Genomic DNA, 15495 nt, shown 5'->3' with positions numbered 1-15495 from the left:
TTGTATGGGTCAAAATTATTGTTTTTTTTTTTTAATGCCAAAAATTATTAGGATATTAAGTATAGATCATGTTCGATGAAGATATTTTGTAAATTTCCTAGCGTAAGTATATCTCAACTTAATTTTTGATTAGTAATATGCATAAGAACTTAATTTGGACAACTTCAAAGGCGATTTCTCCAGTATTTTGAATTTTTGCACCCTCAGATTACAGATTTTCAAATAGCCAAATATTGTCATATCCTAACAAACCATACATCAATGGAAATGTATTTATTCAGCTTTCAAATCTCAAAAAACTCAAAAAAAACTTATGACTGGTTTTGTGGTCCAGGGTCACATAATCTGCTATCGGGTAAATATTGCTAATATTACTTTGCTTGAACGTACATAATGCATTCTATCTCCAAACGGAGATTTAAAATCTTACACAAATTGACTTTAAATCATTTGTTGTAAAGCAAAGTGCTCTTGTTTTAGAGAATGAGACTGAGACGGTCTTAATTTGATTGTTTTGCGAGGAATAAATAAAACGTCCTTCCAGTTGTCACATCATGTAGATTTACGAATTCTGTCATGCTACTTAATATTCATGAGCAATATCTTCGTAATTTGATGGCTGCTGCGCAGCGTCAGAATCGCCTAATTAATATTCATATGAAAGTCTTAGCCATTGGACGTCTACCAAAGAACGTTAGCATGACCTAATTTATATTTATGAGCTAAGACTTCCCGACAACCCACCAACGCAAAACTGGACCAAGTGCAAAATACTTTGAAACTTCGCAGTGGCGGCAGTCGACAAGACACTTTGAGCACCGTGTAACCCAGACAAGGTAAGTTAAACTTTCTCAAGGGTAAAAAGCTCAGACAAGTCAGCGAAATTTACGTTTTCTTAATAGGATACGGTAATCAAATTGCGCAACATCCAGAATCACAGGGACTTGGTTCTCTGCTGACATGCAAAGACCTGTTCCTTGGAAACATCAGATAACAGAGACATAATAGTGATGTTTTTATATTTAAGTAAATAAACTATAATAAAATCATATGAAAAATTAAATTTAGAACATATTCTAATCAGTTTAGTGTTGTATGATAAACAGGAATTTCACCTGCCATTAAGACTTAGAACAAACATCCTTCATTACTCCTGAAAAAAAGTTTAATATTTAATCTGGCCAATAAAATTTCTACCTTCAACTACTTAATGATACTGTAGCAGTGTGCAAGTCTAAATATGAAGTGTATTGATGTAAATACAGTCATTTTAAGATGGGGCGTTGGCTGGAAGGATTTTCTGCATGTTCTTTCAGCCTCTGAAATATGTTTCTTATTAAAGATTTTCACTCCAAAGATCTAACCGCATGTCTAAGGCATGGACCGATGGGGTGAGAGACTCCGCTGGACAGTTTGTGTCTAAATTATGTGCAGAAAGGAATTCACCCCATGAGAGTGAAATAAAATATCTGATGTCTGTCTTTGATGTCCATAATTCCCTGTCATTATCCGGTGCACATTCCGAGGAAGTAAAATACTCAGAAAAATCATTAGGCCATGTCTATGTTATTTAGTTTCCATCCTTTTTTCCATTTGGATGCTTCCTGCTGGCTGAAGGCGACGGACACTGAATTGCATCTAATTATTTCTAAGGTCATTAATATACAAATGTGTTTTCGCACACAGGCTGTAAATGAATAACAATGGGATACGTGGTGCTGATAAAAAATGCACATTAAAATAGAGGAACTAAACGGTCTGTGCATACCGCAAGACAAGTATTGTATTGTACCAAGGGCTTATGAACAGCCTTATGTGGTTGAGTCACTGCTTCAGGACTGATTATGAATCAGGAGCTAGTTGCAACAAACCTCCTAAAAAGGTTAAAGGAACAGTTCACCCAAAAAAAATTGTTTGCTTATTAATCTACTCATCTTTAGGTCATCCAACATGAGATGAGTTTGTTTGTCGTCGGAACAGATTGGAGAAATTTAGCATTACATCACTTACACACCAATGGATCCTCTGCAGTGAATGGGTGCCGTCAGAATGAGAGTCCAAACAGCTGATAAAAACATCACAATAATCCACAAAAAACTCCAGTTCATCAATTCACATATTGTGAAGCGAAAAGCTGCTTGTTTGTAAGAAACAAATCCATCGTTATGATGTTTTTAACTTCAAACCATTACTTCCTCTATCGTAATATTATTTTCTCCAGTGGAAAGTCATCTCATCTGCATCAGGAGAGAAATATGCACATATCAATCACCATTTACAAGCAGTTCTAAACCAATATTTTGGTGGATTTTAATGTGAGACAACAACAGAGGATGGACTTTTTCACTAGAGGAAGTGTTATTATGGATTATGAACTCATATTTTGTCCATAAGTTTCATAGGTTCAAAGTTAAAAAGCCTTAAACATGGATTTGTTTCTTACAAAAAGGCAGTTTTTTGCTTCACAAGATGTGAATTAATGGACTGGAGTTGTTTGGGTTATTATGATGGTTTTATCAGCTGTTTAGACTCTCATTCTGACGGCACCCATTCATTGATGTAATGCTGTTTCTTCAAATCTGTTCTGATGAAGAAACAAACTCATCTACATCTTGGATGGCCTGAGGGTGAGTGCATTTTCATTTTTGGTGAACTATTTCTTAAGCTAAAAGCAAAAAACTTTTGCAACTATAACTAAGGGTTTTGACATGGACCATCAAAAGATCTCTCTGTTGCTCATTCACATCTGCTCCATGCAGATCCAGTTTTGCGTTTGTGAAATGATCTTTTGTTCTCCTGATACCAAGAGCACAGTAGGGACCTGTAAAGCATTTGCCGTTCCCTTAAAGTCAGATGTAAAGTGATTCATTTCCTTTCCATTTTTGCTTGTTGGGGCCTTTTTTAAAAGCATATGTAAAAACATTTAGGTAAGAACTCGAGGGATTCATACTCTTTTTTTTTTTAATGTATCTTGCTCTGTGTATTTGAATAGACATACAACAGCAGATGGATATCAGTGAGTGCTACAACAAATATTACTGTCAGACTGTTTACGTTGGGTGTTAACATTTACATCATAGGACAGATTAAAAAAAAAGATTAAGAAACAGATTTTATTATTATTCACTAGAATTTTCTTATTGGATGGTCTCTGCATTCAGATAAATGCCCATCCATTTTTTTATCTGCTCTATGGCTGTCACTAATGATTATTTTGGTAATCGAGTAGCCTAATCTGTCGATTATTTGAGTAATCGGATCATTATAATAATTTTTTGTAGTAATAAAAACAGACCCAAGAAAGCAATAGCCTTTAAAATACCTATTTCGTACAATTTAACATTATGCATTATAACAATGATTGCAGAGGGTGCCAATGGCCTGACGATTGTTTTTTTTTACACTCTAATGCTAATCTAATTCTTGTGTAATATTGACCAAACAACATTTAATTCAAATGTCCTCTTAATCTTTAATATTTGACCATTTCTTTATGACAGAAATGCTAAAGCCACAATAATTTCTTGAGTAACCGGTATTTTGCAATCAAGGATTTGTTTAAATCAAATACTCAAATTGAATCAAAGCATCATGACAGGCCTACTTGGTTGCATTTGTATTTCCCCCATAGGACCAAATAGCTACAAAGTGAATCACAACATTACAAATTTTGATTTAAAGCAAAAAAAAAAAAGAAAAAAAATTGGATAAAAAGATAACTGTACAAGACCATAAACTCATTAGCTTTATTGAGGGAAAGACCTACAATCCCATGAAGCTTTTCAAATGACATAATTAAATGGAAAAACTAGTATAAAACTCTTGACTATGTATATAGAAACAGTTGTTATGCATATCTATACAAATTAGGGCTGCACGATTAATCGCACGATGTTGTGAGGTGCGTTTAGTCATGGTACTTTGATTAGTAGTAAATCTCCATCATGTGCGTTCAGCTGGAGCGGCAATTAATACACAGAGGTGTAAATCACTGACAAGCTACGCCAATATTATTGATTTGGCGTAGCTTGTCAGTGATTTACGCCTCTGAACGCAGCTGAACGCACGTGATGGAGATTTACTACTAATAAAAGTACCGGCTTCATTGACTAAACGCGCTTCACAACATCGTGCGATTAATCCTGCAGCCCTAATACAAATATTTAAATAGTTTGAGAGTATAGGACGGGTACATGGGAGTAGGCTGACGCTAAAGAGCTCCTTTGATTGATTCGCTTATCTAGATTCTCTGATTGGTGGAGATGTTTTTAGAGTTATGGGTAATGTAGTTTTTCACCAGGAATTCCACAGGTAAACATTCATATTTCTTTTTGTTTTTAAAAAGGTTGAATAATGCTAGGGCTGCCCCCTAATAGTTGACTAACCGTTAGTCGATGAGAAGAGGCTTGGTCGACCAAAATTTTATTGGTTGTTTAGTTGCAGAAAAGAAATACACAGGAAGTAGAGAAGTCACGCAGTCCGTGAATCACAGATCATTAACGGCATGTCTATATGGTAATATAGTACTTCGGGCGGGACATCCAAACACTTTCCTATCATTCATACAGATAAAAGTAAAACATTTTTCGAATCTGTAAAGACTCTACGTTTATTTGTGTGCACTTAGAATTAACAACGAAACGTTGCACTTTTGTAAAATAATTAAAACAAACAGGATGCGCTTTCTGCCGTCTTGGTCTCTATATGAATTTGAGTGCGAAACTTTGAAACTCTTTTTGAAATGTCTACTTTTAAACTAATTCAAATAGAAAACAAATACTCTCAGATTATGTAATGGGTATGAAACGAATCAGTGTCGCCAAATTATTCTCTTAAGCCGAAAACAAAACAAGCACTAGTTTATCAGTAAATTATTAAAACATTAATGTAGTCTCCTTGCTGTTTTTCCCTGACACATTCATAAATATTATGTCTGCCGGTGCACCGTGGGAAGCTTTTTTTTGCGTGCGTTGAGCACTTATTAGGCTATGTAGGCAATTAAAGCTCATTATTTAGATTTTATGGTTTAGTAATAAACATGTGACTAATAGTCGACTAATGCGACCAGAAACATCTTTGGTCGAGGACAGAAATAAAGCACACCATGGCTTTAACAAAAGCATATACTACAATAAACAACTTTGTGGGTCACAGCAGGCCAATCTTTGCACAAATCTTTATCAGTTTATGAATTACCATTAAAAATCAATTCCTCTATGGACAACATTCCAGAACCCACACAAAAAAGCACACAGGATGGCGTGACCAAATGAAGTATTCCAGAACAGCATGTAATAAGTAACCTATTGTTAGTGCCATGCCTCTTTAAAAGAAACATTATAAACAAACATTATAAACGGCATAATTATGGCGGTTTAAATGTGGCCCCAAATTAACCCCACTTGCCTAGAGAGGGACGGTAGTCTTGTTTGAGTTTCCTCTTCGTGAAAGTGTATTTAGGAGCGCAGATCAAGAGTACTAGGGTTACGCCGCTGGCCAGCCGTCTCGCCTGTTCTTCTTACCGCTGTTTCACAGGCTTCCTGTTTCCATGCTTTCGCCACATTCTTCAGCATGTAGATCATGCCAACACAACACTCTGCCAAGACCCCCTCAATTTTCCCAACTGTGTAACAGGGTTGATTCCGTTACCATACCCATTTCGGATGACCCACGTTGGTTAAACAGAACCACTTGTGCTATAAAATGCATTTAAAAAACATATGTTTAGAGCATATGCACAATGCGCTCGTGTGTGTGGTTTTCGAATGCAGTAATTACTGTAAAAGTGATATTTTCGGCTAACCAGCAGGTGATGTCATAGCCCAGCTTCTAATTTGGTCGCCTTCATCATATGCACCGCACCCTTTTATGAGCCTGCGAAGAAAAATAAGTTGTTAAATGCACGCAAAAGCAGCATAAAGGACGAAAAAAACATGGTCAGCATCACCATATTATTTTTCTCCTTAGCAGAAGTCTCACAGGCTCTCGAGTTGCCTCATATCGCATCAACCAATGGGTCGCAAGCAGCGTGACTGTTCCAATTCTTCCCCTCGTTTGCTTTGGCTGCTACGCTCACCCGACTGTGTTCCAGATGCTGGTGCATGAGGTCATCCTGAAACCAGATTCCAGTCTCAACAGTCTGCCATCTCCCTGGAGATCACATTAAATATTTGAGTAAAACAGGGGTCTGTCAGTTTGCCATTACATCAGCGTCTATAAAAATGCCCCCATTCACGCTTATCTGTGACCCATTTAGCGGGTTCCCTTATTTGCTCTTTATTTGTTTTAATGAAACTGTTTGCTGTTAATTATAACCATATGAGCAGAGCTGTAGTCTAGTGGTTAGCACATGTGCATGTGTGGGTGACATTAGATCAAATCAGAGGTATAGTTTATGAAAATTTTCTAAAGAAATAGAGTAGTACATATATAAGTACATAGAAATAGAAAATAATATATAGAAAATAGAAATAGAAAGTACACACACACATATATATATATAAAAATGTTTTTAGCTCTGCACCAATTTTATAGAATGGCCCATATATATATATATATATATATATATATGGGCCATTCTATAAAATTGGTGCAGAGCTAAAAACATTTTGACCAAAAATGGTCTTATTAAACAAATTTTGTATGTATGCAAATTGTATAATATCCAAGGTACACATTTCTAGTAATTGTGAAGTTAATTCTCATTGTATTTTCAGAAAGTTTTGGAATATTTGTCCTCTCCCTACATTTGTCACAACCAAAACAAAGTAGTGTATAATTTAATAAGAAGGATTATATGTGACCCTGGACCACAAAACCAGTCATAAGGTTAAATTTTACAAAACTGAGATGTATACATCATATGAAAGCTCAGTAAATAAGCTTTCTATTGATGTATGGTTTGTTAGGATAGGACAATATTTTGCCGAGATACATCTATTTGAAAATCTGGAATCTAAGGGTGCAAAAAAGTCAAAATCCTGAGAAAATCACCTTTAAAGTCCAAATTAGGTTCTTAACAATGCATATTACTAATTAAAAATTACATTTTGTTACATTTACAGTAGGAATTTTGCAAAAAATCTTTATGGAACATGATCTTTACATAATTTCCTAATGATTTTTGGCATAAAAGAAAAATCAATCATTTTGACCCATGCAATGTATTTTTGGCTATTGCTACAAACATACCCCAGCGACTTAAGACTGGTTTTGTGGTCCAGGGTCACATATTAAGATTTTAAGCCTTATAAATTTATTTTTTTGCTATTTTATTCAAAAAAGTTTTCAGAGGTAAATCAATAACAATTACTATTTTAACAATATTTCAAGTGTGACTTATGAGATTTGTTGTATTTTGAATCCCAATTTTTCTTTTAAAAGACATAAATGTGACCATACTGATTTCAAGCTTAAGAATTCATTAGTTTGAATATACATTGAACCAAACACTATCATAACATCTTAGTTTATAATTCAATATACTTTATTTTTGACAAAACATCCCATGTTTCGGTCATGACTGGACATTTTCGGTAGTGACTAATGTTTTTGTTGCGACCACCTCACATTACAGAATTCTAACCCACATACTAAAACACTACTAAAACATACTAAAACACAAAAAAATGTGCATAACTGTACTGTAATTTAGCTTATTTCCCCCAAATAAAGGATTATGTGTTCCCTTTTGTCTCTACTGCAACAATGATGACATGTTTCGCTCGTGATTTTATGGAATAACTCCCCAAAAAATCAAACACTATGACACTACTGAAACGTCACCAAATGTTTCGGTAGTGACAATTTCAGATACTTTACAAGCCCAGCTCAAAGATGCTAATTAGCACATAGTCAGCTAGCATAGTTCTGAACAGTTGTACCACATCAAAACTAACTTTTATAGAATAACACCCATGAAAAACCCAATGATGTCACTACCGAAACCTCACCAAATGTTTCGGTAGTGACAATTTTTGAGCCAACCTCAAAAATGCTAATCAGCACATGGTTAGCTAGCACAGTTCTGAGTAGTTGTACACATATAAAAACTAAATGTTATAAAGTAACACACAAAAAAAGTGTGCTTAATTGCAGAAAAATAGTGTCCAGTAGTGACGTTTCTTATAGTTTCACTCAGATTTTGAGACTTTTGAACACATTCACCCTAAAATGATAAGGCCTATCTACTCACCATGTAGCTATGAGAGAGAGTGACATATAAATAATTCCTGATCATAAATGTAGGGGGAAAGTTAAAATCGGTCTCAGCCAATGGACTAAAACATACACTGCTTCGGTAGTGACATAAAAATGCTTTAAGCAGTTAATAAATTTTAAGAAGAAAAAAAAGATAACAATAAGAATATTCTCTTTTGACTTTATAGCCTAAGTCTTTTTAGAAGCTAGAACATAAGAAAGTAGTAGAAACAAAGTTACCCTTAAAAATGTTTTATGAATCCAGACCCTGTCCTCTCTTGACTGTCCCATAAAAACACCATAAATCTCATTTGAAAAAGTATGAGCCTACGATCTTTGAGCTTTGGTGAGCGTGACCTAAAATGTGATCCCTAAATGTCTATCTGCTGTCATTAAAGTTAACCGACCAGGAAACAGAACTGGAAAAAAAAAAAAAAAAAACTATCATGAACAGCACATTTCAAAAGTCTTCAAACTTTCGGGAAAACAAGAGCACTTACGCCAAGTCCTGAAACAGTATCTAGCCTATTTAAACCTCATTACTGTTCAAATACTTCTCCTGTGTCCATTAAAAAAATACTTCTGCTTGTTTAAAACTGGCATGGATGGGAGGTTTGGTTTTAGATGTGTTAATAGGACTACTGGGCCAGTACAGCGGACGCAAAGTCGCAAACTATTCACTATACAGAAAAATAGGTCTGCGATTCTGGTTTTGGCAGGAATGTTTGACAACCTTAGCCGAATTTATTTATGGCCTGCGCAGGCCAACTAGCTCAGTTTCTTTTGAAACTTTGGGATCAAGCAGCTCTCTGACAATAAAGGATATTAGTTTAGAGTTCACATTTGCAAAGAAGACAGGAAAGTAAACCCATTGTTTTTCCTCAGGCTTTGTGACTTAGAAATATGTCAGACCACAGCCATTAGTTGGGCTAGTTGACAGACAACCCACCTGGAAAGTGTTCAGATCTGATGCTCTGCTGCATGCTAAATAATTAACCAGATATGTAAGCTAAGGGTAGAAGTGTTTGAAGAAGTGAATGAGAGTTCCCTCTTCAAACATCGTCGAAGAAATGTTAACATTCCTCACCTCACCACAAGCATACCAGACATACTTATTGAAAAAAAAAATCAACACGATCAAATGTGTGCCTGCGTGCTAGAAAACACGAAGCATTTGCACAAAAGTTAATATTTCATTTCCAAGAAATGCTAACCAGGACTCATTTTTAATGGGAAAGTTCCCATTTTGTTTTGGCGAGCGAAACAATCTGTAATTCAAACCAGACACTCGTTGCGATATGATCCAGTGTGTTTATAATCGAATATCTCATAACAAATTCAATTTTTATTATACTTCCTACCCTGGTTCACGAATCATTTGATTTAGGTATGAATGCGTGCTTTTTTATTATTACCGATTAGCTTTATCATAATGAAAGACGGTCTTTCATCGCGTCTGCCGGTCTGCAAACCCGCTTTACAGCTGCACTGAACCGCTATCAGATGAAGATAAGAACTGAGCACAATAAAAAAAAAAAACATGTGCTGTTTGCTGTTGCCTATGGTTACATAAAAACTTAAAGCAATTTGGTACCCCGCCTAAAGGGAAAACGGAACAAACACTCTCTTATCAATAAAATGTCCTCACTCACTGTTTCCTGAGGAAACTCTGAACACAGCGAGTTGGCCACATGAGGGGGTGTGAGGCTTGTTACAACAAGATGTACTTCTTTTCTGCATTTACACGTTCGTGATGTATTTCTATGACCTAATTGCATGAGGTAATCGCTGTTATTATTTCTCACAGCATTTCACACGGTCTGCTGGGCGACTATGGCGAGCCGTTCCAACTGTTTTTACTGTCGCGACGACCTAAGTGGAAAGAAGTTTGTGAGAAAAGACGAGAAACAAGTCTGTGTGCGATGCTTTGACAAGTTCTGCGCCAACACCTGCACGGAGTGTCGACGCCCAATCAGCACTGAGTCCAAGGTAACACGTGATAGCAGGATCTGTGTGTGTGTTTGTTTTTTCCATGGGTGGTTTTGCAGAAAATTCCGGAGAACCCACACTGAAATATCGCTGTGTTGTTGTAGCTGCCCTTGCGCTCTGGCCCATATATTTCAATGTCAGATAAGAGCATATAACGTAATAATAGTGTAGTGATAATGCTAGTTTAATGATAGGTTAGAGAAAGTTTTACACCTTCGGTAATCTATTAAACAAACTTTTACACTTTCAGTCATGTACTGTATATAAACATTAGGCTTTGAAGTCAAAATGTTTTTTTCTCCAAGCTTTTCTCAATATGTTTTAAATAACGTTAATCAATTAAAAATAAATATATAGCCTACAATAACTGTTTTCTATTTGAATATATTTTGAGAGATAATTCAAGTTTTCAGTGTTACATGATGATTTGCTGCTCAAGAAACGTTTCTTATTTGTTCTTAATATTACTTTAACAAATATTGTTCAGTTGTATTATATCACGTGTGTACCTCTCGTCTTTGTAGGAGCTTCACCATAAGGGCCGGTACTGGCACTCTGACTGTTTCCGATGTGCCAAGTGCTATAAGAATCTGGCCAAGGAGGCTTTCACCTCCAAGGATGACAGGATCCTGTGTGGGACATGTGGCTCACGTGAGGATGCCCCTCGCTGCCATGGCTGCTACAAGCCCATACTGGCAGGTAGGTGGGCAGATAGTCTCGACACCTCGTGCTGTATTAATCATAAATATGTGTATATAAATATCAAATATGTGCCGTTCAAAAGTTTAAGTGGGATCAGTAAGATTTTTAATGTTTTGTTTTTAAATCTCTTATGTTCATCAAGGCTGCATTTACTTGATCAAAAATTCAGAAAAAAGTAGTTATACTGTCAAATATTATTACAGTTTAAAATAGTGGTTTTCTATTTTATATTGTTACTAAAGTAAATTTTTTATTTATTTATTTGCATTAAAGAATTCTAAAAAAAAAAAAGTCCAACAAAGGTTTTAACAAAATATTAAGCAGCACAACTGTTTTCAACATTGATCATAAATCAGCATATTAGACTGATTTCTGAAGGATCATGTCACACTGAAGACTGGGGTAATGATGCTGAAAATTCAGCTTTGATCACAGGAATAAATTACATTTTGAAATATATATACATTCACATGGAAGATTCACATGGTATTCACAAAACCATGGAAGCCTGTTTCTGCCACTGAATAAAAAAAATATATAATTTATTGCAACTTCTCACAAAATCTCACAATTCTGACTTTTGTTCTCAGAATTGTGATATAAACCCACAACTGTGAGTTCTAAAGTCAGAATTGTAAGATATAAACTCACAATTCTAAGAAATAAAGTCAGAATTGCTTGATATAAACTCACAATTCTGAGAAATAAAGTCAGAATTGTGTGATAAACTCACAATTCTAAGAAATAAAGTCAAATTTGTGTGATATAAACTCACAATTCTGAGAAATAAAGTCAGAATTGTGGGATAAACTCACAATTCTGAGAAATAAAGTCAGAATTGTGGGATAAACTCACAATTCTGAGAAATAAAGTCAGAATTGTGGGATAAACTCACATTTCTGAGAAATAAAGTCAGAATTGTGTGATATAAACTCACAATTCTGAGAAATAAAGTCAGAATTGCGTGATATAAACTCACAATTCTGAGAAATAAAGTCAGAATTGTGGGATAATCTCACAATTCTGAAAAATAAAGTCAGAATTGTGTGTTGTGTGATATAAACTTGCAGATCTGTGAACATATCAGTCTTTTTTTCTCCTCAGAACTGGACTTAATCACTCACAATTGTGAGTTTATATCTCACAATTCTGAGAAAAAAGTCTCGCATTTGCGAGAGAAAAAAAGTATGAATTGTGAGGAAAAAAGTTGGAATTGCAAGTTTATATCTGCCAATTCTGACTTTATTTCTCGCAATCGTGCATTTATATCTCCCAGTTCTGAGAAAAAGTCATAATTGTGAGTTTATATGACACAATCCTGAGAAAAAAGTCAGAATTGCTAGAAGTAAACCTGAAATTGCGAGAGAAAAAAGTCAGAATTGTGAGATAAAAAGTTTTTACAATTACCTTTTATATTTTTTATTCAGAGACAGAAACGGGCTTCCATAGAAAACAGTTATTTTACATTAAAATAATATTTCTCAATTTTACAGTTTTTCAGGATGTTTGATAATAAATGCAGCCTTGATGAGCACAAGAAACTTATTTGTTTTTTTGGTTTTTTTTGGTTTTACTGATCCCAAACTTTTGAACGGCAGTGTATAGTACATGTTAATAGATAATTTTATTATAAAGTGATATTTCTTATCTAATTCATTTGCTCAACAAGAACAAGAAATTCTAAATTTAAAATATAGGAGAGAATTTTAAAAGATTTTTAGACTTGAAAAAAAGTGTGGAAATGTATAAAATCCAAAAAATGTAAACAATAATAATAATTTAATTTAATTAATTAAAAGTAATGATAAATAAATAATAAAAATAGATTTATGTATATTATTTTATTGAATTCTTACCACTCGTTGTAAACAAACATATTACAGCAGAACTACCAGAAATATTTTGCAGGGCCTTTAAATTTTGTCTTCTTAACAGTGGGGGGCCTTGGAGTCTAGTGCTTAATTTGTATGTGTCATGTTTTCCTGTATAACAGACCTTTTTCCATTTTCCTTTCCAGGCACTGAGAATGTGGAATACAAAGGCAACTCATGGCATGATGAGTGTTTCATCTGCTATCAGTGTCAAAAGCCAATCGGCTCCAAAAGTTTCCTAACAAAGAACAACAACGTCTACTGCAGCCCTTGCCACGAGAAGAAATTTGCCAAACAATGCGCTTGCTGCAAGAAGGTAAGAGTTATAGTACAACTTTATTATTTTAAAGTTATAGGTTACTATCTATTTTGTAAATAAAAACACATTCTTTTATAAAATATAGACGTTTTATAATAATCCTGACCTCACACGTTGCTTCAGCCTATTGTTTCCACATGTTTTGGCCTTCTTCCTCCAGCCCATTACCACAGGAGGTGTGAATTACCAGGACCAGCCGTGGCATTCTGAGTGCTTTGTGTGTTCCTCCTGCCGAAAGCCCCTGGCTGGCACCCGCTTCACCTCCCATGAGGAAAAGGTCTACTGTGTGGACTGCTACAAAAGCACTGTGGCTAAAAAATGCAGCGGCTGCCAGAATCCCATTACAGGTTTGAATCCACACACATTATTCTTTTTAAAAGTTCTGTATTTGACTTTAACTAAAATGACAAATAAATCTACATTGTCTCATTCCACAGGATTTGGCAAGGCTACCAACGTAGTGAACTATGAGGGTGGCTCTTGGCATGATTACTGCTTTAACTGTAAGAAGTGCTCCCTCAATCTGGCAGAAAAGCGCTTTGTAGTTCACAGTGGAGACATATACTGCTCTGACTGCTCCAAGAAACTGTAAGCGCCTAAGAAGAGTGAGATTTCTTTAGAAAAATATCAGCATTCATTCGAATTTATACAAAAATCCCACATAAGTATGTTGATGTATTGACAAAGGCTTCTGTTATGTTGGTTCTGGCTTCTTTATGAAGGGAGTTTGATATTCCCTGTGAGGAATGCTAGGTTTACCTAGAGGCTTTAATAGGAAAACGTATCCTTTCTTTTTCCAAAAGCTTATTTGTCTCAGGAAAAATAGTAAGACGAGAAGTGTGTATTAAGAAGGTAAAGAGACATATTACTGGTACATCTGTGTTTCAAATATTGTTTGGGTTGATAACGTTTAAATCTTTAACAGCTTGTAATCATGGACACTGAACCTTTTAGTACTATGTGGTTCTGTATCCTTTAGATTGCTTCTTCGGGATTAATATAGTGTTTGTACATTTTGTGTAATTCTCATATGAAAACCCATACTGGAAATTTTCAGAATTACACAAAAGCATTTATCTGTCTCCTTACTTACACATGCTTCTTATTGTAATTAACCGAAAAAATAAAGTTGGAATTCTGACTGTCATTTGTTTGTTAAATGGTGTTTCTTTCATACAGCAGCGACATCTAGTGGCACAATATAGCACAGACTTAGTAAATAACCCATTTCAAATCAGTATGCAGAATCTAAAGTGTAAACAGTTGGAATCAAAATTATTCAACCCCTCAGAGACTGCAGTACTTTACGAATACAAGCTTTTCTGAAGATCCAGGACTTTATAAAAATCACATCTATAACAGACTACTGGCATAATAAAAGTGATAATATCAATATACCCAGGGTTTCCGCGGGGTCTTAAAAAGTCTTAAAAAGTCTAAAATTTAAAAATCTAAATTTTAGGCCTTAAAAAGTCTTAAATTCGATGTTCTAGGTCTTAAATAATTTTACACAGGTCTTATTTTTCCGATGTCCATGTAACGCTACCTCTAATGCTCATTTAAATTATCTTTTTGTTGTTTCCATGGTGTTGTAGTTCTTTATTTCACTATTCCAAATATAATTTGCTGTATTTAAACTACAAATGAGACCAGCATGCAATAGCCAATCAGCTTTCTGTTATTGGCGCGAGTCTCTCTCGGATTGTATCTCAGAAGTAAAATGGATTTAACTTTTTAGCCATGGGGAAGTGCAAGTTTAGCGATACTTAGCTTGAAAAAACTGAATATACTGTTGGGCTTGCTTGGCTGAGGCCAGTTGCTAACAACTAGATTTTTTTTCTCCCTCTGTGGAAGTTACTGCGTCTTCAGAATCGCAGTAGCAGAATACAGGTCAAACGACCAATGTTATCAATAATAATAGAAATATAGGTCGAGCTAGTCCGCCAGCCTTCGAGATACTTTTAAAATGTTTTTTTTTTTTTTTTTTTTTTTTACTTGCCCGACCGAACAAACCGCCTGATTAAAACTGAAGTGACAAAAACAACTAGCGAAGCATCGAAAGGCAAGAAAGATTCATATTTTTAAACATTCAACATAAACAGAAATTGATAATGGATAGTGTATTTCTGGTCTATTTGTGACACACTTTAAAACAAATGAATGTAACAGCACTCTAAAGAAACACACTGAGGTAAAAATTTCAAATGTATAGTTTATTTATAACATGATATAGTTCAGTAATATACCAAGTGAGCTTTTTGCTGAAAATTCTCACAATTACAAATGTTACATTAATTTTAGCTCAATAAAAAAGTAGTTAGTCAAGTAGTTACTTACTTATTAGACAATATGCAACATTAGCAGAAGCATTCTCCTAGCAACGTTTTGCTATGATTCAGCGTTTTGATCGAATCA

General features: G+C 35.0%; 1 protein-coding gene across 1 annotated transcript; it reads left to right on the top strand.

Moving 5' to 3' along the window:
- Positions 1-733: 733 nt before the first annotated feature.
- On the top strand, positions 734-14227 carry fhl1b (four and a half LIM domains 1b). The gene is made up of 6 exons (XM_073829670.1): positions 734-836; positions 10007-10188; positions 10713-10887; positions 12908-13077; positions 13241-13427; positions 13518-14227. Exons 2-6 carry the CDS (start codon positions 10033-10035, stop codon positions 13670-13672), a joined length of 843 nt encoding a protein of 280 aa, XP_073685771.1. The 5' UTR covers positions 734-836; positions 10007-10032; the 3' UTR covers positions 13673-14227.
- The last annotated feature ends 1268 nt before the right edge of the window (positions 14228-15495 follow it).

Source organism: Garra rufa, chromosome 23 (genome assembly GCF_049309525.1).
Source record: "Garra rufa chromosome 23, GarRuf1.0, whole genome shotgun sequence".
Lineage (NCBI taxonomy): Eukaryota > Metazoa > Chordata > Actinopteri > Cypriniformes > Cyprinidae > Garra > Garra rufa.
The sequence above is the reverse complement of the archived record's forward strand: the minus strand, read 5'-3'. Positions and strand labels throughout refer to the sequence as shown.